This window comes from Rana temporaria, chromosome 8, assembly GCF_905171775.1.
Source record: "Rana temporaria chromosome 8, aRanTem1.1, whole genome shotgun sequence".
Classification (NCBI taxonomy): domain Eukaryota; kingdom Metazoa; phylum Chordata; class Amphibia; order Anura; family Ranidae; genus Rana; species Rana temporaria.
In genome coordinates, this window is record NC_053496.1 from 53,514,806 (window position 1) to 53,540,121 (window position 25,316).

At 42.6% G+C, this 25,316-nt stretch overlaps 1 protein-coding gene across 2 annotated transcripts in view; it reads right to left on the bottom strand.

Annotated features, from left to right (window-relative positions):
- Positions 1 to 2,553: 2,553 nt before the first annotated feature.
- Positions 2,554 to 25,316, bottom strand: part of BTAF1 (B-TFIID TATA-box binding protein associated factor 1) — a 98,953-nt gene continuing 76,190 nt past the window's right edge. For both annotated transcript variants that reach the window (XM_040361808.1, XM_040361807.1), the window contains exons 29-38: positions 22,991 to 23,068; positions 20,159 to 20,288; positions 19,674 to 19,815; positions 19,078 to 19,208; positions 15,701 to 15,826; positions 15,426 to 15,578; positions 14,946 to 15,157; positions 8,201 to 8,360; positions 6,698 to 6,868; positions 2,554 to 5,237 (exon numbers count right to left, since the gene is read on the bottom strand). In XM_040361808.1, coding sequence (XP_040217742.1) covers positions 5,091 to 5,237; positions 6,698 to 6,868; positions 8,201 to 8,360; positions 14,946 to 15,157; positions 15,426 to 15,578; positions 15,701 to 15,826; positions 19,078 to 19,208; positions 19,674 to 19,815; positions 20,159 to 20,288; positions 22,991 to 23,068 — 1,450 coding nt within the window. In that variant the 3' untranslated portion in view covers positions 2,554 to 5,090. The remainder of the gene's footprint in view (positions 5,238 to 6,697; positions 6,869 to 8,200; positions 8,361 to 14,945; positions 15,158 to 15,425; positions 15,579 to 15,700; positions 15,827 to 19,077; positions 19,209 to 19,673; positions 19,816 to 20,158; positions 20,289 to 22,990; positions 23,069 to 25,316) is intronic.

Genomic DNA, 25,316 nt, shown 5'->3' on the forward strand with positions numbered 1-25,316 from the left:
CTTTAAGTCCAATTCTACTCCTTTAGCTTATTGCCTGGAAATACCCATTTACCAATATGGAATACACAGGGGGGGGGGGGGGGGGGGGGGCAACATGTAAATGGTTGCAATTGCTTACAATAATATACTTTTGTAATGTGTTTATAATATATGTCCATGAATTGGGTCGGTATGTACCAACTAAGACTTCTCTGGCGTATGCCCATTAGTTTCTACTGTGTATCATTTAAATGGTCCTGTGTCGGCTCACATGTCCAGGAAATTCCCACCATGAACTGCTTCACGTCTATTTACATTCAGTTTATTTGTCTATACTGAACCATTCACCAACAATTCCTTATGCTTTGCCCCTCTGGGGTGGCGGCAGTGATGGGGAACCTTGGCACCCCCAGATGTTTTGGAACTACATTTCCCATGATGCTCATGCACTCTGCAGTGTAGTTGAGCATCATGGGAAATGTAGTTCCAAAACATCTGGGGTGCCAAGGTTCGCCATCACTGTTCTAGGGGTTCCACTGCCCCAGCAAGATGTGGGCGGCAGTCTTGGAGACAATACGTTTTGTCTCATTGGCCCCTGCACTCTAGGAAAATACTATTGTATTCTCCAGCTATTCGGTCGCCAAACCACTAGAGGGAGAAAGGTTCTGCAAACTAGCCAGCGTGCGCTTGTCTATGCCAAACCAGAAATGACATGAAACCGCAAGTATCGGAGTGGTGGAAGTGGCATTCGCCGAAACCGAAGTGGCGGGTGGATCGCAAATCCACCCACACTTCCTGGTTACAGTGCGCACTGAAAATGGCTGTGAACTGACACTCCCCATCCAACCTGATAGAGCTTGAGAGGTTCTGCAAAGAAGAATGCGAGAAACTGCCCAAAAAAAAATTGGTGTGCCAAGCTTGTAGCATCATACAGGTGAAACTCAAATTCAAATATTGTGCAAAAGTTCATTTATTTCACCAATGCAATTTAAAAGGTCAAACTAATAATAATATGAGATAGACTCATTGCAGTTTTACCTGTACTCAAAAAGACTTGAGGCTGGATTTGGTGCCAAAGGTGCTTCAACAAAGTATTGAGCAAAGGCTGTGAAAACTTGTGTACATGCGATTTTTTTTTTATCTTTGCAAAGATTTGAAAAAAACTTTACACATTGTCATTATGGGGTATTGTTTGTAGAATTTTGAGAATAATGAATTTAAGCCAATTTTGGAACAAAGGCTGTAATGTAACATAACAAAATATGGAGAAAGTGAAGCGCTGTAAAGTACAAGTGTTCATGTATTTTCACACACCACAAGTCCCATCAGTGTATATAATTTCCACAACACAAGAAAATAAGTACTTTTTTTTTTCTTTTTATTCTCAAAGTTTTAAATGGAATGGTAATTCATTACAGCATGCCACTGTTAAAAGTTGTGACAAAAGCTCTTTTCCATAAAGGTTACATTTGTTTTCTGTATCTTACATAGAGGTGGTCATGTGTTATTCAAGATTTCATAAATTTTCTCCTTACGTGTGCAACAATCCACTCTTTCGCCAAACACTCAAAACACCCACCAAAAAGGTATGGACAAATATAAAAGGCTGAGGGTTATCCAACGTATACAACAAAAGCTACCGATACACAGGGAAGGAACCCAGTCTGCTAAATATATAGAAAATGTGTGTACAAGAGCCAGGTCTGTTAAAACTTGGGAAACACATACGATTTGTCTCAAATGAAAATGGATGACTTATGAAAGGGCCTCATGGTAAGAAAAAACAAGAAAAGCCTTGCATATAATGACCAGATTCTCCTGTTAATAGAGCAGAAGTCCGGACAACTGCAGTTCCCAATGGCAGAAGACTGGATAATTTTTCCTAGCCATCAGAATTTCATCCAAAATTTTCTGGGTATTAACAATTCTTGCAACCAATACTTGAGAATTTGTCAGTCACACTGTTCTCGTCAGAGCTTTTTCAATGGGTTAGTCCACTAAATACAGTAACAGTTACTTAACCACCTAAAGAAATGTTTGCGTTAAGGGCCAGCAATAGACTGAGCGAGTTATTTTTTCCCCTGCAACTACAGATCAGCGTTAATGGGCTAAACCCTCCCGCAGAGCCATTGTGTGCGCCTGGCATGGAGAACACAGATTATTGCCAACAGCTATTACCAGGCGTGTCGAATCCGACAGGCTTGTTGTACCCATGTTGATTTATCAACTTGGGTACCTTCACAGCCCACCTATACATGGTTCAGCAGGAGCCGGCCGAGATGTAAACGGTCTATGCCTGGCTTCAGTTCACCTTTTCCAAAAAAAAAAACACAACACTGCAGGTAAGGGGGCGCATATAGCTAAACCATTTGTCTTCAAACTACGGCCCTCCAGTTGTTCAGGAACTACAATTCCCATCATGCCTAGTCATGTCTGAATGTCAGTGTGTTACAATGCCTCATGGGATGTGTAGTTCTACAACAGCTGGAGGGCCATAGTTTGAGGATCCCTGAGCTAAACTGTCCAGCTCAGACCAAAGTAAATAATGTTCTTGCTATAGGTGTAGGCCATTTACATACATCCTGGAGCCTGGCCAAAAACTCCCAGAGATTGCATCATTTCATCCTGCCTTGTTGCTAGGACATTGCTAAGGCACTCCCATCCGATTTAAACCCCATTTGCATACACTGTGCCCCGTCACAGTAGCTCCAAGTTTAGCAATGTTGCCACAGCGGAGACAGTGGACCAAACAAGCGCAGCGGTTGGACAGCTCAATCATGTAATTATGAAGGTAAACAGTAATAGCTGGAGTTTTAGCAACAAGGCAGGACAGGATATCAGATTTTTTTTTTTTGGCCTGGCTTTGGGAGAAATGTAAATGGCCTACACTTCTAGCAAGGGAATTAATCAGAGTTTAGACAAAACTGCAAAGTTTTCATCTACAGTAACCTTTACCTGCACAGTTTTTTGATAAAGGTGAAGTAACCCTTTAAATCATCCAATTGCGCTTTTTTTCAGATTACCCTGTGTATTGCTGGAATTGAAGCGCCAGATTGGGCCAAGCAAACACTACTCCTTTAGCGCTTGGCTACAAAAGGCAGTTTTGATCTGTTATCATTGAGAGATTTGAACACTTGCAGTACATTTTTAGCAGCTCACTCAAGGTACTAAAATTCCTAGCAATAAATCATTAGAAGTAGCAACATATGTGCAATTAAATTCTACAAGATGTGAATATAGGTTACCTGTGTAGATCACTCCATAGGGAGCCATTTTCTTCATTGGCTTGGAACGGCTACTCCCAATGATTCACTGCCCTATTGAGCCATTAAACATCTACTATGTACCTCTAGCCTGAGTAAAGGGACTGACAGTACTGGTTAAAATCGCTCCATATCAAAAGATTAAAATTGCCAATGTTGCTTAGCAAATTAACCCCCGTTGACTATGCCAACTGATTATCACAAGAAGCATAGAAGTGGCCCAGCATTAGTTTTTTATCTCAAACCAAAGCCCAGTCTGTGGTGGTAGGGGTAACGCTTCATTTTGCAGATACTCACCATCTCCAAAAGCCATGACGCCTAAAAAAATCCTATGCATCAAACACTTCCAGGAGTGTCACATCCTGGCCTATGTGCATTGTGGTTCCTTCTGCTAGACTCCATATGATTACTATGCCTTGTATTGGTGTAGAAGCAGAGGAAAGCACCACAGCATGCAGTGATATTCAGGAAGTATTTTAGCCCGTGTGTCTGTCTCCTGGGAATAGTTTGATGATTACAGATAATGACCTGGTTCTTTCTCCTGTACACTATAGAAAGAACAGTTGTAAACTGACGACTGCAGGCAAAGCCCAAGCACCTCCCTTTCAGACAATTGTCACACATGAGACCTCAAGTGTGCATAGAAAGCTCCATTTAAACCCCAAAAGCTTGATGTTGCTTAATACCAGAGGCTTGACCAACTTGCTTCCCATCAGTAATGCAGAAACTGCAATCCAACAAAACGAAGGATGGCCATAAGCAGTGCAAGCCTGACTTTCCAGTCTGACATTGGTCATTAAATGCCTAATTCATAACCACATCAAAACATGTGGCTTCTTAAAGTTAATTAAAAAAAAAATGTTTACAACCTTAAAAAAACAAACAAAAAAAATGGAGCTACATTCTTACAACCAAGAGCCTAAAACTTTTAGTTTAGGGTATGTGCACTGGGATGTCTTCAGTCTCATCCGGGTTTAATCCAACTGCAGACCTACTTGCCTTCTCATCCACACAAGTTTTACATTTGCATCTTTCGGTTTTCAGAAATTAAAATACGAGATGGTATTATTTCCATCTCCCGTCATTGTATCATGTAATCATTAGAAGGCCGATTGGGAAATTGAACCTGTTCCCCCCACTATTGTCAATCCGTTTCTTCCTGTTTTGTGCAATCATCACCCAAAATGCAGCTAGCAAATGGTCTGAAAACAAAAAAAAGACGGAATAAAAAACTGCAAATATTTCATAAAAATAGGATTAAAACAGATTAAAGACCGCAAGATAAGACGGAGAGATAAAGCCACAGTGAAACATCTTGCATTTAGCAGTCTTTTCAGTGGCTTTCAAACATCCAAGTGCACATCCTTACTACTGCTATAGTCACTGCTTGGTGCAACATCGCTAATGTAACCAGCAATGGCCCTCACAGCATGGCTGCACACAGTCCTAGGATGGGCAGGTAAGCTCGAGAACCCTGTACGTTTTACAGGTCAAATAAAAACATTTCATTAACCAGTTCAGAAGAAATACTTGACAATGTTAGAAATAGCAGCTGGCAGTGCATAAAATCAGTTTGATTTTGTTTTCCAGCTGAAGGACGCTGCACCAGTCTATAAACAGAGGATTCAAGTCTTCTCAAAATCCATAGCATCTTTAAGACTGCATAATTTCCCTTGACACAATCTCTCCCGTTCCTGGCTGTCTAAGATTCCACCTAGATGTAAATCCATCTTGCAAAATCTTATTGATGGTACCGTCTCAGCTACTGCTGAATATCAGCAAAAAAACAAAAAAAGTGGAACAAAAAAAAAAGAAAAAAAACTACGGAGGAAACTTGAGCAGCAGCAGTTATTTGAGAGAATGCATGAAATTGTCCAGGCTAAATTCTGAATCGTATTGCTCCTGGTTCCACAGTTCTCCAAGGTTGTCAAGGATTGATTTCATTGAAGTCTTTCCGCCGGCTTCAGATGTCTCCATCTTCTCACGCTTTCCATCCTGAGAAAACATTAAAAAGATCTCGTTACATCACAATGGATATTCCACAAGCAGACACATTTGTATGGCCTTTCCAACACTGGACAGCTTTTAAATTAACTTCTTCAGACCCGTGCCATTGTAAAAAGACGGCCACAAGGTGGCTCTACAATGCCGGGAGGCCATCTTTTTTATGGCCTCGGGTCCTCTGGCCACTGGGGGCACGCACCCCTGAGATTCCGATGCGCGTGCTTGGCGGGTTTTAAGTATAGCCGCGGTCTCCCATTGTTTTCAATGGGAAGGAGCGGTAAACTCACCGCTCCAAAGATGCTGCTAGCAGGACTTTTGGAGCAGTCCCACCAGCGCATCGCCTCAGTGTGAAAGCACTTGGGCTTTCACACAGACTGCAGGGCAGGAGTTTAAGCAGTATTTAGGTGCTATTTTTAGCGGTAAAACGCCTGAAAAACTCCGCCTGCGCACCGATGTTCGGCTTCTTTCGGCAACTCTTGATGCGCAGTATGCGCCGGTCGGAAGCACGTCAATCACAGCCTGTGATTAGGAACGCCCACGCCTGCGGGAAAGCTGGGGTTGAAAAAATCGCCCTAAAATGGTATGTACGCAAGAAAAATAAAAAAAATAATAAACCAGCATACTGTCGGTCTCATAGGTCGGCTCCAAGCAATGTTAGATTTTTTTTTTAGGGTGAACCCCCGCTTTAAGACGGCTCTCATAGGGAAACATTGATTTTCAAACGTCATGCGACATGAGCTCCCAATGACGGAGTGTCTGTCGTACAAGTGTGACCCAGCCTAAAGGACATTTCCCTGTCAGCTTGGGATGCTTTGTAGAAAATGAATTTAATAAATATGCAATGGGACTCCCACATAATATATATCCCTGAATGCATGGCTGACCGCTCATACGGCCGCATGGGACTTCATCACTGGTTGCTAAGAAGCTAGCAGCCACGGGCTCCCCCACAACCAGTCTGAACGTAAAATGTGTCACATTTAGCAGCATTAGTAATATAGCAGCTAAATAAATCACCCTCTACCGCATCCAGGGCCTCAATTTGGCAGGTGGGCAGGTGAACAATTCATTTAGTTTGGTCATTCGCCAAATAGGTGAAGTTCAGATTGAATTCCACTTCAGTTCACACCCCACACTCATCCCCAATTTAAATATAGAGGATGTGTAAACAAAACCCTTTTATTGAAGGGCTCAGATCATCTATGAGCAAAGAAAAACTTGCATGTCCCTGTACATAGGTGGATAAACCACTCAGAATTGAAAGAAAGCTCCATTTGTGTGAAAAAAAACAAAAAACGTAAATTTTGTTTGGGAGCCACATCGCGCAATTGTTAAAGCGACGCAGTCCGAATTCGCAAAAAGTGCTCTGGTCTTTGGCCAGCAAAATGGTCCAGGGATTAAGTGGTTAAGGACCGTGTGTAACGTTCAAAGTTAACAAACATTGACCTTACCTTATCCAGAGTGAACAGGTCAAGCAGCTGGTCAGTGCCCATACTCTGCAGGCTGGCATTTTCCTGACTTATCACGGTGTTGGCAATGCTCATCTTGAACTTCTGCAGACCCATAATCTTCTCCTCCAGAGTTCCTCTTGTAATTAGCCGATATACATTAACCACTCGTTTCTGAAATAGACAGTCAACCATTAAAAGTGGTTGTAAACCTATGACATGAAATATGAACCAAACAAATCCCTCTATATAGTGTGTACTTGTCACAACCCAGAGCACCAAGTGTCATTTCTCTCTATCTGCTTGAGTCATTTTACAAGTTTTCCTGAAACCAAGAGGGGAAGGAAGGAAAAAAAAAAAAAAAAAAAAAAAAAAGAAGGGGGAGGGAGCTCCAGCACACAGCCTGTGATCAACAGCCTCGGCTCTGTTCCTGTGTGAAGGGGGTGTGTCCCTTCAGATCAATCAGCCGTCAGTTCCCAAAGCTCAGTGAGGAGAGTTCTGACTGCCAGACATCACAAGTGACATTGATAGTGTGATCAGTGATAATACTATACACCGTCACTGTACTGTACAGTTACGGGCTGGGTAGGGGCTATCAAGGGGTTGAATATGTGCCCAGGTATGTATTTGTGTTAAGTGTGCTGCTTTTACTGGCCGATCTCCAAGTTTATCCCTCCATCAAAGCAGGGATAAGAAACACAGATGGTACCGTGTGCAACAGCTCTGTGTTAAATGTCAACACAGAGCTCTGGGCAGTGAATTTACACAGCTGACCAGCACTTGCCGACAGGCTCCTGCTGTGTACAATAAAAGTGGGAGCAGGAATGTGCACGCCCTACACCCGGAAGTAGACAGCGACATACCAGTACGTCACTTTGCCTACAGCAGGCGCTCGTTCAGAGTAAATTGCAGACGGTTGGTCGCCCTGACAATATCACCTGAAATGGGACCTAAAGCTTCCACCATTCATACACATGGAAAGAGTAGGAAAAGTTAGGAACCCCCTCAGATTTTACTGCCATCAGGGGTTCCATTAAAGAAATATACCCTCAAATTCCATCTCTCTGGTAAAACCTAGTCATGGAGAAGTCAGAAACAGCAAGAAATAATAAAAAAAAAAAAAACATGTTTATTAGAGTAGCGCAAGGAAGAATTTTTGTAAGAATTTTATTTGTCTGTGTACCTACTGAGGATTTCCCCCTTGCTTCCACCCAAAAATTGAACTTCTGCTTTTTGGAACCGCCTCCCCCCCCCTCCGGTGTCACATTTGGCACCTTTTAGGGGGGAAGCAGATACCTACTTAATACAGGTATTTGCTCCCACTTACGGGCATAGATAGCTGCGGACTTTAAAAAAAAAATAATAATTTGGCAGACCTCCGCTTTAATGGGACCTCAGACAATAAAACCCCAACAAGGGTTCCAATCCTTCCCCCCATTGTATCCAAAATTGATTTAACATACACCTTAATGTTTTCTAACTAAATCAGTCGTGTTATACACATACCTGTCCAATACGATGTGCTCTGTCCATAGCCTGGAGATCTCTCATTGGGTTCCAATCATGTTCTACAAACACTACTGTATCCGCCCCAGTCAAATTGAGACCCAAGCCACCCACATGCGTGGTCAGCAGCAGAACATCTATTGAGGGGTCATTGTTGAACCTGAAATTCAAGGAAAGTCCTTTATAATACAATATAGTTAGTTGTTTTTATTCGCTTTAAGGGTGCACCTGCAAAAAAATAAATAAAAAAAATCTGCCATTTAAAAAGATTTTCTTAACTAGCACAATTTTGCCATAAGGAAAAAATAAGCCTTGCACCACAGCGGGTGTAGCTAGCACCCAGTAATCAGATAAATGGTGTTCGAAGCAATGGCCAAGCACACAATGGGGTTGATTTACTAAAACTAAACTGTGCAAAATCTTGTGCAGCTGTGCATGGTAGCCAGGTTCCAACTTCAGCTTAACCAATTAAAGCTTAAAAAAAAAAAAAAAAACCCCACAACCCTGGAAGCCGATTGGTTTCTATGCCGGGCTGCACCAGATTCTGCACTCATAAGGTTTAGCAAACACCCCAGAGCGGTCACACAGCCCTGTCTGGCAGGGCAGGAGACATGTGAGCTGCAGCCCAACATCACATACAAGTCTGGTCCCTCCTCCACTCTCACTGAACTGTGAAAGGAGAGCAAAAGACTGATGGGTCAGTACAGACCTTCTGTACAGGAACAGCAAGAGGTTGATACAAAGACAAAATGGTTCTTGCATGGCCATGTGCCTTTAAAAATGACATTTAATGAAATGTATGAATGATTGCAGAGCTGCAATAAAATATGCTTTTTGTAAATGCTTTTCTTGGAATTTTATAAGTGAGAAGTCAAACTTCAGAATTATACAACAGCCTACAGGAGGATTGGACACTGGCAAACAAAACCCGTAGGCCAGCACACTATAACCCTTCCTACTACAAACATGCCTCAGTTTTGTAGCAAAGCAGTACCAATTTCACTTGCTTGTAAATTCCAATACAGTACACAGGCAACTTATTCATACACCATAGGTTTTAGGCTTCTACCGTCAGGTGATTGGACACTGGCAAACTTTTGAGAACACGGTTCCCCTTTAACCCTACCCTCTTCAAAAATGTACAGTGTAGGACACAGGCAACTTGATCATACCCCATGGGACATCCCTAAGCAATGAATATAAGAGTGACCAACTAGGAAAACTGTTCCAACAGTCTCAAACCCGGGGATAAAAAGCCAAGTTCAGAGTGCCCTTGTAAGAACCTTGAGACTGAAGGCTGGAGGGCAGACTACCGAGGGAAGCAGGCAGAATACCCAACCAAAAGCCTGAAGAATCTGGATAGTCCTTTGGACATTTGCAGTCAGTTGTAAGGGAGATGAATCCTTCAAAAAGTTGTCTTGGTACCCAGTAACCTGGATGATCAAGTTACAGGACAAGGAGAGTTGCAAGCACCTATGGCTTATCCTGTGCACTCAGGAGTAGACAGAAAAGGAAGTTCGACAAATTGGAAGAGTTCACCCCCCACTGTGAAGCACAGATAAGGCTGGTAAACCATAATAATGGGGGGGGAAGTAGGCATCCTAAATGTCCATTAATGCCAAGCGTTCCCCTTGTGTTAAAGTGGCAACTAAACTTGCAGATTCATTTGTGAACGCAAAAGGGTTCGGGATTTTAGGTCAAGGATAGGTCAAATAGATAGGCTCTGGACAGTGATGGCAGAATTTTTCGCCAAACTATCGGTCTTAATTTAAATAGTTGCTGAGAGATCTGCCTTGGTCAGATCGGCCCCTTGTGTGCTTGAGAATCAGATTTGGATGCAGAGACCAGTGTTAAAATAAGGTCCTGCTGTGGTGCAAAGGATGCAAAGTCACAGAGGTTTCAGTGCTTTGCATAGGCAGAGCAAAGATTTCCCAGAGCTTTTGGCACAACTTCCTTGTGCCGATTTTCTGCCATTGCTAGCAGTAAGGCTATTCCTCAGTGGGGTACCCATGGAGTAAGGTTTGGAAATGGTACAAGTGTGCCTAAAGGAGGATACACAGCAACCCAGGTGTTGGCTGTCCTGTTGCAAGTCCTTGTGGCAAAAGGGCAGAAGGAAGTGCCCGAGTACCTTATAAGGGTTCTGGGTGAAAGCTTTGTCAGTGTCTAATCACTTGAAAGTAGCAATCTTTAGCCCAATGTCTATGAATACTCACTCAGCCTGTGTCCTGTACTGCAATATCTCTTTTCCATATAATTTAGGGGACCACTTCTATTTTGAATGCAGAGAATGCAATTCTAGTTCGACTTCAAGGAATGCGCTTCTATATTCCAAGTTGTGAGTGCACGGATTAACCATACAAAGAAGCTCTGAAAAGACTCCACAATACATAGGTCACCAATTATAGCACACAAAATGCAGAAATAGATCAATTATGCTATACTATAGCTCCGTGGGTCAGAGTTTTGAGATATGTACAAAAGTACTGCCAACAATGCATTAATTCAAAAAGAGCAGCCACACTAGCCCTGATTAAGCACATTCCAGCATTGTGACAGCTGAAAGTTATGAACATTGCAGGGCCCTTTAAGTGGTCATTTCTTTTTTTATGCATGAATATTCTTACAGCCCAGGAATGCGTGTCAAAAATGAGGGCTGGCGAGGAGCTGGGCTGCCTGTGAGAGGGGGGGGGGGGGGGGGCAAGCACCGTCGGCGGGTGGGGTTGATCAGGAGACATTCTCCCAGCGCCATGTGGAAGAGGAGTTGGCTAGCTGCAGCGTTCAGAGAGCTCGCTCTCATACAGCGTGTGGCGACAGTTCCCCCCTCCCTCTCTCTGCATAGTCGGAAGACCAGCGAGAGAGCTGGTCAGTTTCTCTTCCTGTGTTGTGAACTTGTGACCCCAGTGCACATGGATGATGGAGCCATTGGATGTGGCTTCAGCAGCAGACCCAGCTACTGTGTATATTCTGTCTTCTTACCCCTCCAGCCAGGTCAGATATAAATACCAACCCTCACTGTGTCTCCTTGCAAACCTCTTGCCATGGCTTATCTGTGCTCCAACTTTGCCACTTTATTTCAGATGACAGAGATAGGAGAAACAAAGACTCTTTAGTAATTAACCCTCTGTGTCCTTGCTAGGAGAGACTTGTGCTTTTCTTTTCTGCTTCAGCCCAGGTTCACACCAGTGCGATTAGAGATGTTGCGATTTGCACCCGCACCTGTGGTGCCGATCGCATGCGATGTCTGAGATGCAAGTGCAGCCATACAGTTGTAGTTGGATTGGTACAGAATAAAAAAAAATAATCGCAGCGACTTGTTTTTCCTGCACTAGAATCAGATCACATGAGTGTTCTCACCTATGCAATCTGATTCCTGTGCGAGTTAACAGTTCACACTGCGATCTAAACTGGGGGCGTCGTTAACAATGTATTGACACCCGCAGCGATTTGCAGAGGGCAGTGTAAACTGCCCACAGAAGAGATATGATGCGGCAACCGGCGCTGAAATCGCACTGGTTCCCGCATCAGTGTGAATCCGGGGTTAATCAACACATGTACACTGCTGCTTACCTAAATGGTTAAGGCTGCACTCACACCTGAGCGTATTTTTTTTTTCCAGACAGAACATCAGGTGTTTTTACCACAATTTTTGCTGCGTTTTTTGCTTAAATTTTGTACAGGTCAAAAGGTCACCAATGTAAAAAGCAGAAAGACGCCTGTAATCTGCCTATAAAGAAGTTCATGTACTTTGAGCTTAGGCTCTGTTCACACCTAGGCCTTTTTCTGCTCTCAGCCATAGCTCTAAAAACAAATTCCATTAATATCAAAGGCCCCTGTTGACATCCGAGCGTTCTGTCACCTGTATCAAAACGTCCGTTGCTCTAAAAAGTACAGAAGCTTATTTTTTGGCAGATTACAGGCGTTTTTTATTCTTGTACATTGTGACCTGTACAAAATTGTGGAAAAAATAGCGTGACTTTCTGCCTAAAAACTATACGCTCAGGTGTGAATGTAGCCTCAGGCGTTTTGCTACAGGCGACAAGACGCTCAGATGTGAACAGGGGCCATTTAAATGAATGGTATTTTGCTTGTTTGGTATTTTTCCCCAGGCATTTTTGGTGGCATTTTATGAGCTGAAAACACTCAGGTGTGAATGCCGCCTGACTATTTACAGCTCAACATCTGCAGGCTGCCGCTTCTGGTAAAAAATGGCATTTAACACCTTATATCTGCTTGTATATATTGGTTAACCTTTCATAGCTACCTGTATAGTTTATGCTGCCTTCTGACATATAAAGAAAAGTGTAATTTCTCATTATAGATCAGTCTGGATATTATTGTCCATCCTGCTGACTACATTTAAGACTGACTGCTATTTATTTTTCTTTTTTTTGTCTCCATGTCTCCATTTAGAGTAAACGCAGTTTGCTAAAAAGGCCAATAATTTTGCTCTGCTACTTATGCAATCTCTGTTGTGCCTGCCCCATCAGCTGTGCCCATACTCCACCCCCTGATGCACACACAGACACACTTTCTGTGCGTATGTTAAGGTGTGCAGGACAGGTGGCAAATCTGATTACACGCACACTAGAGGCTGAAAAATTGGTTAGTACGTTTAAACATTACCCCCTCCCTCAACCATTACATTAATGCCCCACTCTGCTACTCCGATTTAAAAAAAAAAACTGCCACGCCTCTGAAAAGCAATCCACACAGATTTATTTTCAGAGGCAATTGACAGGCAGTGAAGGTAGAAAAAGAGGGGTTGGGAATAGAGAAGGGGGAAGAAGGGAAAGCTGAAGCGAAAAGAAGAAAAAAAGAAAAGGGAGGGAGGGATTGGAATACAAGGGGATAGCACTCACATGGGCCACATCTGTATATATAGTAAAGGGGAAGCAACAACTACAAGTAGATATTGATGGTCAGACTTTGAGGCCAAGGAAGTATATTAAAAATAAAGTTTAATATATTAAATTACAAAGAAATACATGGTAATAAAATTACAACAAATGACCACTGTATACAAAATCCTCAGAAGTCTCCGACGCACGTTTCACCGTGGGGCTTCTTCAGGACGATAACAAGGATTTCGTGAGATAATGTGTAACAGAGAACAAGTAGTTATATAACAGATGGTCTCTCGATGGATGCATCCATAGAGCACATATAGCAAATAGTGTCACAAGATCGATAAGGAACTTGTCCACAGTTTTAGAAAAGGATCTCGTAGTGACTTTAAGGTCAGAACACAATTCACAAGCTTGAGTTAGGCGTCACAGGTATAAATCACACATCGTCTGCTAAAATAAATAGTCCTGGGTCCCACTGGGACAACAAAACACCTCATAAACAGACGGATGGAGTATCAACCACACACAATAGGTCCTCAATATGCTGGTTCCTACGCTGGACAACAGTGTTGTAACCTATAAAGGTAATGTCATGCGGCTGTTAGAAGGTCAGGTATGTGTCCCAGGGTGTACACACATGTAACACAGGCAGTGGAGGTAGCGATATGCTTCCTCACCACCTGTGTGGGCACCAATGAGGCTGCATTTGGTACCCATTTTAACCCCACAATCACATTGGGCCGATTTGGCATGTCAAATTGCATGCCAAATTGGCAGCTATTGCTTGCAATGGCACAGTTCGAATCGTTGTGATGCAGATTCCCAAAAATAGTTCCTGTACTACTTTTGGCGATTTGAATAGACATCTGTGCATGAACCCACACAGATGTCCGTCAAATCGTCCCCGAAGTCGGACTGCATTGCCGGTTTGAAATCGTGCGAGATTAGCTGAACTTGCACGATTTCAAACCCTCCCTAATGTGAACCTGGGCCTAATGTACAGAGAAGAAGAGGTGGGGCTCTAAGAGGAAAAGGTGGAGCCTAAAGAGGAAAGGGTGTGGTTTACAGATGACAGGGTGGGTCTTACAAATGAAGGGGTGTGGCATGGACAGAAAGGGTCATATTTAAATTGTGGGGGGTGCATGAGTTTAGTCAGGCCTAGGGCAGCACAAAACATAAATACACCACTGCTCACAGGCGCGGAGTCAGGAGGAGGCGGGGCTGTGTGAGAGTGAGCATAGAGACAATGTCAGCTGTTACAGGGCGTTTCACGGCTCTGCGATCCTGCGGCTTTCATCTTCCTATATGCTCCTTCCTATATCTCTCATGGCTCTAATCTTCCTCAAGTCATGTCCTGGCCGCCCTCTCACTTCCTCCACCCTGGCGAGGCTGCAATTTGGGGCACAGTGAGGCTGGATTTTGGGGCACAATGATATTGCAGCTGTAATTTGGGGCACAGTGAGGCTAAATTTTAGGGCACGGTGAGGCTGCAATGGTGGGCACAGGTCACACTGCAATGGTGGGCACAGGTGAGCCTGCATTGAGGGGAACTGATAAAGTTGTTAATATTTATTTTTGTAATGTAATTCTGCATAAAACATTTAAGTGTCAATTCATAATATAATTTATGAGGGCGTGATTAGGGGCAGGGCAGGGTAGGGGTTGGGCGGGGCAACTGGTGGAGAGTAACCCTTGAGGCCTGGCTAGTAGCTCAGGACTTGAAATTTTGAGGTATGCATGCATGCATGCATGCATGCATGCATGCATGTATGTATGTATGTATGTATGTATGTATGCACGCGCACACACACACACACACACACACACACACACACACACACACACACACACTTCGTCAACAGAATCATACAGCTTACCAAAAAGGTCCCGTTACCCACCTTGACACTATGGAATGTCTGTGGCCTGCTGGTATACTTCCATCCAGCCGCAGGTATGTAACAGACGGTAAGTGAGACTTCAGGAGGTCATGTTCCACTATATCCAGCATGCTCTTCAACTGACAAAAGATTAATATTCTGTGCTGGGCCACAACTGTTTCTGTGCCGCTCTCTGAGGTGCCAGCATTACCCAAACCGCAATCCAACAGCAGCTGCCAAACAAAAGCAAAAACATACCATTTTTATTCACTCAAAATTCGTTTTGGACCATAAAAATGTAATTTAACATGATTAGAACTACACAATAGAGCCAAAGCTTCAGAAACATTGCCAGGTCCTACATTAATCCTGTCTGCATATATGGATTTCAAAAGCCTACCCAAACCAGTTCATTATACCAAGCACTCATCACATCAGCAGCAGTCCACTGCCAGAAGCTGAAAAAACAATGTCAAATCAAGAAACCAGTATTATACATACTTGTTTTAAAGCAGATAGCTTGGGGGCATGCTGAATGTCCCGCAGAGAAGAATTCTGCGTACAAAGTAGTTCTGTGATCTTCTTGTACTCTGGGTGTTGCACTGTCAGGACCAAAGAAGGATGGTTGCATAGCTTACGCAAGTATTGCAATGCCTACAGGGATGAAAAGTTAAGATGAATGAGAAACAGTAAATAGCAAATTGCGGGGAATACTTTTTTAGAAAGTCATGTATACACAACAGAACTCATGCACACACACTTGTCACATTATCTACCTGGAAGACATGTCCAGTAGCCTTTAGCTTTGGTCTCTCACTTTCTTCAGAAAGAGCAGTCATGGCAACTGTTTCAGCAACATCAGTCTTGGCACGGGATTTTGCAAAATCTTCATACAATTGTACCTGAAAACATGTGGAAGACAAAATAACTCATTATAGGATTTGGCCAATGATTTTATGTGCTGACTTGATTGATCCCTAGATTAGGGCACCTGACCTTTATCCACTTTGTGCTCTATTCTACACAATGTAAAATAAATGAAAGACCCCACAAGGGGAGAAAGAGCCCCGACATGTGCAAGGCAGGTAGGCAATGAACCTGATCCCCAAGAGATGAGCACCTTGTGTGTAGTATTAACTTATATCTATTTGTTTAGGACAAAAACGCTAAAGAAAACATCTTAGTTATAACCCTTTCACTGCCAGGTCTGTACAGACCAAGTGTTCGCAGGTGGCCAAAGGACCCAATTTCTCACTCTGCTATAAGCTCATGGTCACTTTAATGACCATAAACTTATCAGAATTCTGCTGAACAAGTCTATAACTCAGATCAGCAAACTATAACCCCGCTGATCAGAGTTCTTACCTTCAAATATGACACCCCCCTCCCCCACCCAGGCCACCACTTCCCTGTCCCCTGCCTCTCTATCTCCCGCTGCTCCCTTCCACCTAAAACTCTTAAACCCACCCCCCCCCGTGGATCAGAATAATTTTATGAATTAGGAATCTCTATACCGATTCCTTATTCATTCAAGTAAAGTGCTGCAGAGAAGGGGACCATCTTCAGTCCCTTTCTCCGTCTCAAAAAAAGATATGGGGTCTGTTTAGACAAACGTATGAATCCAGCGCCCTGATGGACCAGCAGCTCCTGGCAAGACCCCTTTCACATGGAGCGGACTGTCAAGCAAAACCACCTGCTTAGCGGGGATCGGTCTTCTGATCCCAGATGAGCTGGTGGATGACAGGTCTGCGTCCTCTCCGCTGATGCAGAGCGGACAAGGAAACAGACCGCTGTTCTCTATGGGGCGGTCAGATGGAAACGGATCGCCTGTCAATTTCCATCTGATATCATCTGATCCAACCTGCTAAATGGATGGGGAAGGGAATCCCCATCCCTCTGTTTTTAGCGGACTGGATTGGATGCAGGTGGGTGTAAACTGACATGTCCATTTACATCAGCCTCTCTATAGAGGACAGGTGGTTTGATTGGGCCCGCTTCAAAAACCAGACAGGCAGACCTGATCAGTCTGCTTGTGGGAAAAGGGCCCAAGGGCTTGTTCACACTGGGAATACACAGCATACCTTTACAGGGATGCACAGGTGTTCCATTCATGTTTGTGCAGGCAGCCCCATTGATGTCATTTAGGATGTAGCAACTGCACAAACAGCCGTTGCTCCCAATTTTACATCCACATGCATGTCCCTGAGCTCACACTGTCTGCTTTCAGGGTCGTGTACTCACACAGAAGTCAAATTGGGAACAGCAGCTATGCCTGTGCAGCCATTGCATCCCAACTGACATAAATGGGACTTGCCTGTAGAGGGATGCACGGATCACCTTTGCATCCCCATGTGGGTAAACATGGCTCTCCATGGGCATACACTTTAGTATGTCGCATGTTAACGACGGTTTAGTAGTAATTTAGCAGGAATTTTGCAAGTTATGTTGTGTTTATGTGCATCATTAATGATTTTAGTGAAAATAGTGATATGAACATTAGCGCATTTATTGCAGGGCCCAAAAAAATCAGTAGCACTTTTTTTAATGCTACAGGTCATGTGTTAAGAAAATATCTAATTTGAGGGGCCTTTTCAAATTCTGAATGCTGCAAGTGAAAAATGGTAACCTCCGGATTTGGATGTCATATGCTTTCAGAAAATATATGGGGGGGGGGGGGGGGCGAATCTTAAACTCCGAAAGCTGCAAGGGAAAAATTAAAAAAAGCCATGGAAAAAGTGCAAAAAGAAACCACCATGTTAGAAAATACTCATCAGTGACAGTTACTTTACTTTTTTAAGACATATTTCCATACCAATGGGTATTCTAGCTGGTGTACTAGCTGATCACGTGTGAAGCACCATGGCAAACATCTCTAAATGGAGGCAACAGTGAAATTCATCCTTTGTTGGAGACTTCGTTCCACTTTGAATTGGGCAAGTCAGTTGTGTCAATGACCATGGAAAGCTATGCCTCATAGTTCTTCCCCCTTCCCACTCCTATCATCCCCCACCACCTCACTTTTTATTCTCCCTTTCCTCCTGTGGATATACTCGCCTTTCCTTCTTTATTAAATTGTTGAAAATCATATTTGTCGAGACTTGATGCTCTGATCTGCTTGTTTTGTAGGCTGCTGCAAATTACTTGACCCTTTCATTCTTAGTCTAAATGCTATGCTTATTAATATGTTATTTATATGGTTGTATGTCTTTACATTCACAGCAGCCTTGTTCCTGCTGCCCATCATCATCTTGGCCATTTCTAAAAATTCTTATGGCATGTTTTGTACCCAATTTTTTCAATAGAAAATTATTGAAAATGGTTTAGTTAATTGAACACCGTCATCCTCAACACCAATACTGTTGGAGATCTTTGTAAATCTGTCTTAGTTGGCAGTGCAGAATTACAGGTGCAGGGGTGCAAAATGCACAGAAAAAGCAATGACCAGATTTTGCTAAATGAGAGGCAGCCAGATTTGCATCCAATTGTGTCACTGACGTGCTAGATAAATGCCCCCTCAAGATGTCAAGATGTATGCCGACGCATCCCATTTCAAAAAGAAGATTACACCTCCCCATTCTCCCCCTCCTTTTTTTTGTTAACATTACCCATGTCCCAGGTGGCTGTGCAGCCATACTTTGAGGTTCTTGAAGTCTCAACTTAAAGTGGAGGTTCACCCTAAAACAATTATATAACATTACATCCAGCATACCAACGACATGTACAGTATGCTGGTATTTTTTTTTTTTTCGCCGTACGTACCGTTTTATTGTTATTTTCCCCCCGTCTTCCGATTCCCGCGGGACTGGGTGTTCCTTCCCATTGAGAGGTTAGATGATTGACGTCTGGTGAAAAACTTGCCATGGCGCATAAGGCGCGTCACCAGTTTTCCGTAAATAGCCGACCTGCGAGTCGGCGCTATACGGCGCCTGCGCCCGCCATGTAGAGCTGACTGCGCAGTTGCCATATAGAGCTAACTCGCAGGTCGGCTATTTACGGAAAACTGGTGACGCGCCTTATGCGACAGGGGAAGTTTTTCACCAGACGTCAATCATCTAACCTCTCAATAGGAACGCCCAGTCCCGCAGGACTGGGACAAGCTTTAGATGGTGTCACACACACAGCGGAAACTAACAGCAGATAAGACATCACACACCTGTAATGGACTCAGAGTACAGTAATAGTCTTGAATAATTTTAGGCGGAAGATCTTGCAATACATCCTCTTTCATTCGGCGCAGTAAAAATGGTAGCACCTGACGGTGTAATGCCTCCATCGCAAGAACACCTGTGAGTTTAAATTACATATAATATATTGATCTGAAGACAACACATGGGGCTCAAAAGTACACAAACTTGAATCAAGCTATAAACCAACCATGGCTGCACACAGTTGCCCACATAAATTGCAATTAAAACAATAACTCCAGCATTCCAATAATCGTTTTTAGGTTTCAATAAAGCCCCCCAAATAGCCTAGAAGAATATTCTTTATTTGAAATGTTGGTAATCTGTTTAGGCTGGAGCATAATCTTACTCTTGGAGCAGCTCACAACTTAATAGAGGCTGGAACAATCGGAAAATACTTACAAACTGGTATCTTATGGTGTTGACCATAAACCATATTTTAAACAGTTCATGTGCTATAGGTAACAGCACAAGTAATGATGCTTTCTCATTTACAACTGGATACAAATTACTGAAAGAGCTGCTGTATACTAAAAAGTTAAAATTAAAATGCCATTATCCTTACCAGCTTCCTGTTCACGAGAGGAGCTCCGAGCATCCCTGCTAGCCAAAATAGGCTTCCCATATTTAGCAGCAAATTGCCTTTCTGTGCCTAGAAAACCAGGCATGAGGAAGTCAAACAATGACCACAGCTCCAAAACATTGTTCTGGGAAAACAAACAAACAAAAAACGGCAATCTCAAAAAGGTCATTAAGGTATTACATTATGTTCTACATGGTAACACTGTTAGCAGTGCACCCTGTTTATATACACTGGGGATTGCAAAAAAACAAATGTGGTATGGACGTTTTCATACAATAAAAACCCAACAGAGGTGCCAACACTCCCCATTCCCACAAATAAAAATTACATTTTTTGGCTGGAGTCTGGCTTCAAATCAACAAATGGTCAAAACCAGAACGTTTGGTGAACCCCCCAAAAAAAAAAAAAAAAAAAAAAAACAAACACACACACACACTTTAAAATATCTGTGTCCACTTTAAACATACCTGTATTGGAGTTCCAGAAAGGATAATTCTGTAATTTGCCGTTATCTGCTTCACAGCTTTGGACAATTTTGTCTTGCCGTTTTTAATTACATGGCCTTCATCCAATATACAGTAATTAAATTTCATATTTCTGAAAGAAAGTTATGTTACAGTATATAAGGTTCCTGTGTGGACAGGTACTAGAATTTCAAAAATGACACTGCAAGAGTGAATGTGATTTAAGAATGTCTGCAATACTGTATGTGAGCAAGTGGAAGTAGTAAGTAGGGGCGTACCAAAAGCAATGGAGTATCTTGTTTACACCCTGGACTGTATCACTAGGTATTACCCATTTGTGATTTCAGAAATTAAACACATTGTTGTACATTATATGTTCATTGACACAAAGTCAATAGAGCACACAAAATTAAATTCCAAGCCAACATGTTGTCTAAAATGGGCTCCAACATATCTAGATGTCCTGTATGCAACTCCATCATTGACATACACCTATGCTTTCTGAAAACACCCAGCACTAGTGGATTCCCGCTTGACCTCTAAAAGTATAAATTCCCCATATTCAGTTTTGGATATACAGGCGATACTGGAAAAATTTGAATATCGTGCAAAATTTCATTTTTTTCACTGAAGCAACTTTAAAAGCTGAAACGAATATATGAGATAGTTCAAGCCGCAATTCGTCATACCTGTGATGATTATGGCTTACAGCTCATGAAAACCCCAAATCCACAATCTCAGAAAATTAGAATTTTGTGAAAAGGTACAATATTCTAGGCTCAAAGTGTCCTGAGCCTTTAATTGGTCTTTCAGTCTGGTTCAGTGGGAATCACAATCATGGTAAAGACTGCTGACCTGACAGTTGTGCAGAAAACCATCATTGACACCCTCCATAAAAGGAGGAAATGCCTCAAAGGGTAATTGCAAAAGAAGTTGGATGTTTCCAAACATTAATAGAAAGTTATGTGGAAGGAAAAAGTGTGGAAGAAAAAGGTGCACAAGCAGCAGGGATGATCGCAGCCAGGAGAGGATTGTCAGGAAAAGTCCATTCAAAAAGTGTTGTGGACTTTCACAAGGAGTGGACTGAGGCTGGAGTCAGTGCATCAAGAGCACCACACACAGACAGATCCTGGACATGGGCTTCAAATGTCATGTTCCTCTTGTCAAGCCACTCCTGAACAACAAACCATGTCAGAAGCGTCTTACCTGGGCTAAAGTCCTCTTTTCTGATGAGAGCAAATTTTGCATCTCATTTGGAAACCAAGGAGCCGGAGTAAGGAGGAAGAATGGAGAGGCACACACTGCAAGATGCTTGAAATCCAGTGTGAAGTTTCCACAGTCTGTGTTGATTTGGGGAGATATGTCATCTGCTAGTGTTGGTCCACTGTGCTTCATTAAGTCCAGGGTCACCGCAGCCGTCTACCAGGAGATTTTGGAGCATTTCATGCTTCTTTCTGCAGACGAGTTCTATGGGGATGTGGACTTCATTTTCCAGCAGGACTTGGCACCTGACCACACTGCCAAAAGCACCAAAACCTGGCTCAATGACCGTGGGATTACTGTGCTTGATTGGCCAGCAAACTCACCTGACCTGAACCCCATAGAGAATCTATGGGGCATTGCCAAGAGAAAGATGAGAGACATGAGACTCAACAATGCAGAAGAGCTGAAGAATCCGCTATTGAAGCATCATGGTCTTCCATAACACCTCGGCAGTGCCTCAGGCTGATCGCTTCCATGCCACGCCGCATTGAGGCAGTAATTGCTGCAAAAGGGGCCCAAACCAAGTACTTAGTACATATGCATGCTTATACCTTTCAGGAGGTCCGATATTGTTCTATGTACAATCCTTATTTTATTGATTGCATGTAATATCCTAATTTTCTGAGATTGTGGATTTGGGGTTTTCATGAGCTGTAAGCCATAATCACCACAATTATGACAAATAATGGTTTGAACTATCTTGCTTTGCATGGAATGAGTCTACCTCTTATCAGTTTCACCTTTTAAGTTGCATTAGTGAAATAAATTAACTTTTGCACGATATTCTAATTTTTTCAGTATCACCTGTATAAGGAAAGTTAGGATTTGATTGCCTTTTTTGTTACCACCGGAGAGATCCATCCTCACTTACTGTTGTGTGTCAATAGGGCAGGAATGGAATTGCTCAAACATGAAAGCATCAATAGAAAAATCGACAGAAGTTCCAACCCCTCACCAATATAAAAAAAAGGCAAAAAAAAAAAAAATGTACAGGACAGGTGTGTCCCAATAAGTCAGCAGCTACAATATTTTCAGCTCCAGGTGTATCACAGCCTGGGATTGAGAAATTGTCTGCAGCCTTTTTTAACGCAGTCTGTGGGTCGCCCCCATTCTCTTCCATTGCCCAGCTCTTCTAGGCATATTAAGATCAATCTTGGGTAGAAATTGTGATGCTGGGGGAAGGGGCCTGGCATTTTGGAGCATTTGTGCCAAATCCAGCACCTGAATCAATGTTACAGGCGGTCCCCACAGCATGGGGTCTGGCTCTCAAGGGTTTACCAAGGCTGAACAGATCTGAATACACTGTTTTTGTTGTAGTAGCGAGCACTGAAGCAGGTCACCATGTAAGGAAATGAGCAATCACTTTAAGGTATGAGCCAATAACCCAGGGTTCACAAGTACTGTGCCATGTACCATACAATGAAGATATACAAGCTAACCAACACTGTACTCAGACTGGATCTCTAGGTCATGTTATTAGATCAGTGAACAGGGTAAAGGAAAATACACTATAGACACGTTTACAAGAATTAAGACAGCGCTTGGATTTGGTAATTTAATACAATACAATACCTGAAGAAGTCAATATCATTTCTCACAACATCATAAGAAGCCACAATAAGGTTGTGTCTTTTAACCTGGTGCTGTAACCTGCAATACAAACATATCACTCCTTACTACACAATAGCAAACATGAATCGGACTACAGGCCTGGACACATGTCCCACATAGGTACATGGCAAATACATGGCTAAGCCAGAGGCCATCTATCTTCGACAAAAGAACTTCTACAGTCATCTCACTTAAAATATCTTTTATGGTACTTTATTGCAGGGAAACAAAACACTCTAGACTTCTCTTGTACAATGGTACAAAGACTTTCCAGATATGGGTGAGCCGGACTGGGATGAAGTTTACGATGTTTACACTTAATTTTTATAGGTCTACATTAAAGCAGTGTGTGTGGGATTGTATGTTTTTTTTATGGGTGAACTGGATGGACCAGTGTCTTTTTTCAACCTGACGAACTATGTAACTGTAGTATTATGCTGGATTTCTATGGCTCTTGGATATGAATGCCTGTAAAGACTGGAATACGGTCCTCCCTTCTGTATATAATTTATTGCCCCGCAAACATTAAGATTTGGTTGACTCTGTATTGGATTTCAACTCGTTAGTAATTCTGTATCTCCTACAACCTAAATCATACTGACTAACTACTCTGTTAGTACCACCAATTCCCCCCCCCCCCCCCCCCCCCATCATATCCCCCCCCCCCCCCCCATCATATTGGTTCTCTTGGTCCACAAAGGCGAATTATGCAGAAATTGTGAGGTTTCTTCCCTTGTCAATGTCCACTGTGTACCAAGAACACCTTCACACCATTCTCAGGCTCCTCATAAGGTCTTGGCTTATGATTACCATTTCTAAAGTAGTATTAAAACCAAAAATATACTTTATATATGGCAGGTTACCAATTCTTCAGTGACTGCATTACTTTTTTTTGGCTTCCCCCTCTGTACTCATCTGGACAGTAAAACACACCACCTGTATTAGTGCCCCCCACTCTGGAAGGTTTTAAATGAATAAAAACTGACCATTGTAAGCAACCCTGTCAGTGGTAAATGGTTAGTGTCTCATCCCTGTAAACCAATACACCTGTAGGACAGATTGTTGTACAGACGGACATACTGGCCAGATTACCAGGTGAAAATAGAGTAAAGCCCAAAAAAACAAATGCAATCACCACATCTAAGAATAAGGTTAATCTACAATATCATAAAATATTTGCTTTAAAGTGGTATTAAACTCCTTTTTAAAAACAATTGACAGGTAGATTTTTAAAGGACAGAAGAGACCCCACCAGTCTGTCGTACATGCTTCTCCCTGTCAGCTGTAATGTACAAGGAGATGCACATGCAGAGGTCAGCAGGCATGTACATCACTGTGCTGAGAGGAGATTACTGTATGCATGTACGGGAGTGACTCCAACGCGGCCCAGACATTTAAACTGGGCAGAAAGCAAAATGCAGAAGACTGGGTGAAGATGAAAGTGTCTGACCAGCGGAAGCAGAAGCAATGACAGCTGAGCACTGAATGGCTTCCTTTGATAGGCAGGTCTGTCAAAATGTGCCAGGACTTGCACATTATGGCATAAACCATCTAGGACTTCTTTAAAAGCAGAGTTTAATTCCGCTTGAAGCCCTTTCCTAAACTTGTGAATTCTGCTTTACACGATCTATATTACTGGAGGAAGGAAGATTTTGCTTAAGGTGCCATTTTCTTTTATCAATTAACATTTACTCCATGTTCAAAGGGTCCATTTTTCATAACTTAACTTTTCTAAAGGAAAATTGTGTCCACTTCTGCCCCTGTCACACCAGTACGACTTCAGGTATGACATGCGATTTACAAACACCTAATGTGTTTCTATGACAGTGTCTTAATGGGTACAATTTCAAGTTGCACAATTTGAGAAATCGTTTATGTATTACTTTTTCAGGACTTCAGCACAATTTCACTGCTATAGATTAACTGAAATTGTGTGGCAAATCGTACGTGTGTCTATATCGGCACTACTTGAGCCTGAAAGAAGTTAAATATTAATCTTTTGTACCGGGCCTAGCCCCGGTGGACTTGGTGATGGATAGGTTGCTGGGTATTAATGTTGGGTGAGACATGGAGTGGATGTCACGAGAGTGCTGTCCGGAGTGATGGTGGTGGGGGGGGGGGGTTTACCTCCAGAATGGGGTTGCTATATCTGTACATGTTATTTTAGCTTTGATCTTTATTTCTATTTTGTTTATGTCCCCGATATGTCGAGGGGATTATGTATGCCTTGTACCTCTGCAAACTAAATAAAACTTTTGTTGGATTAAAAAAAAAAAAAATATGAATC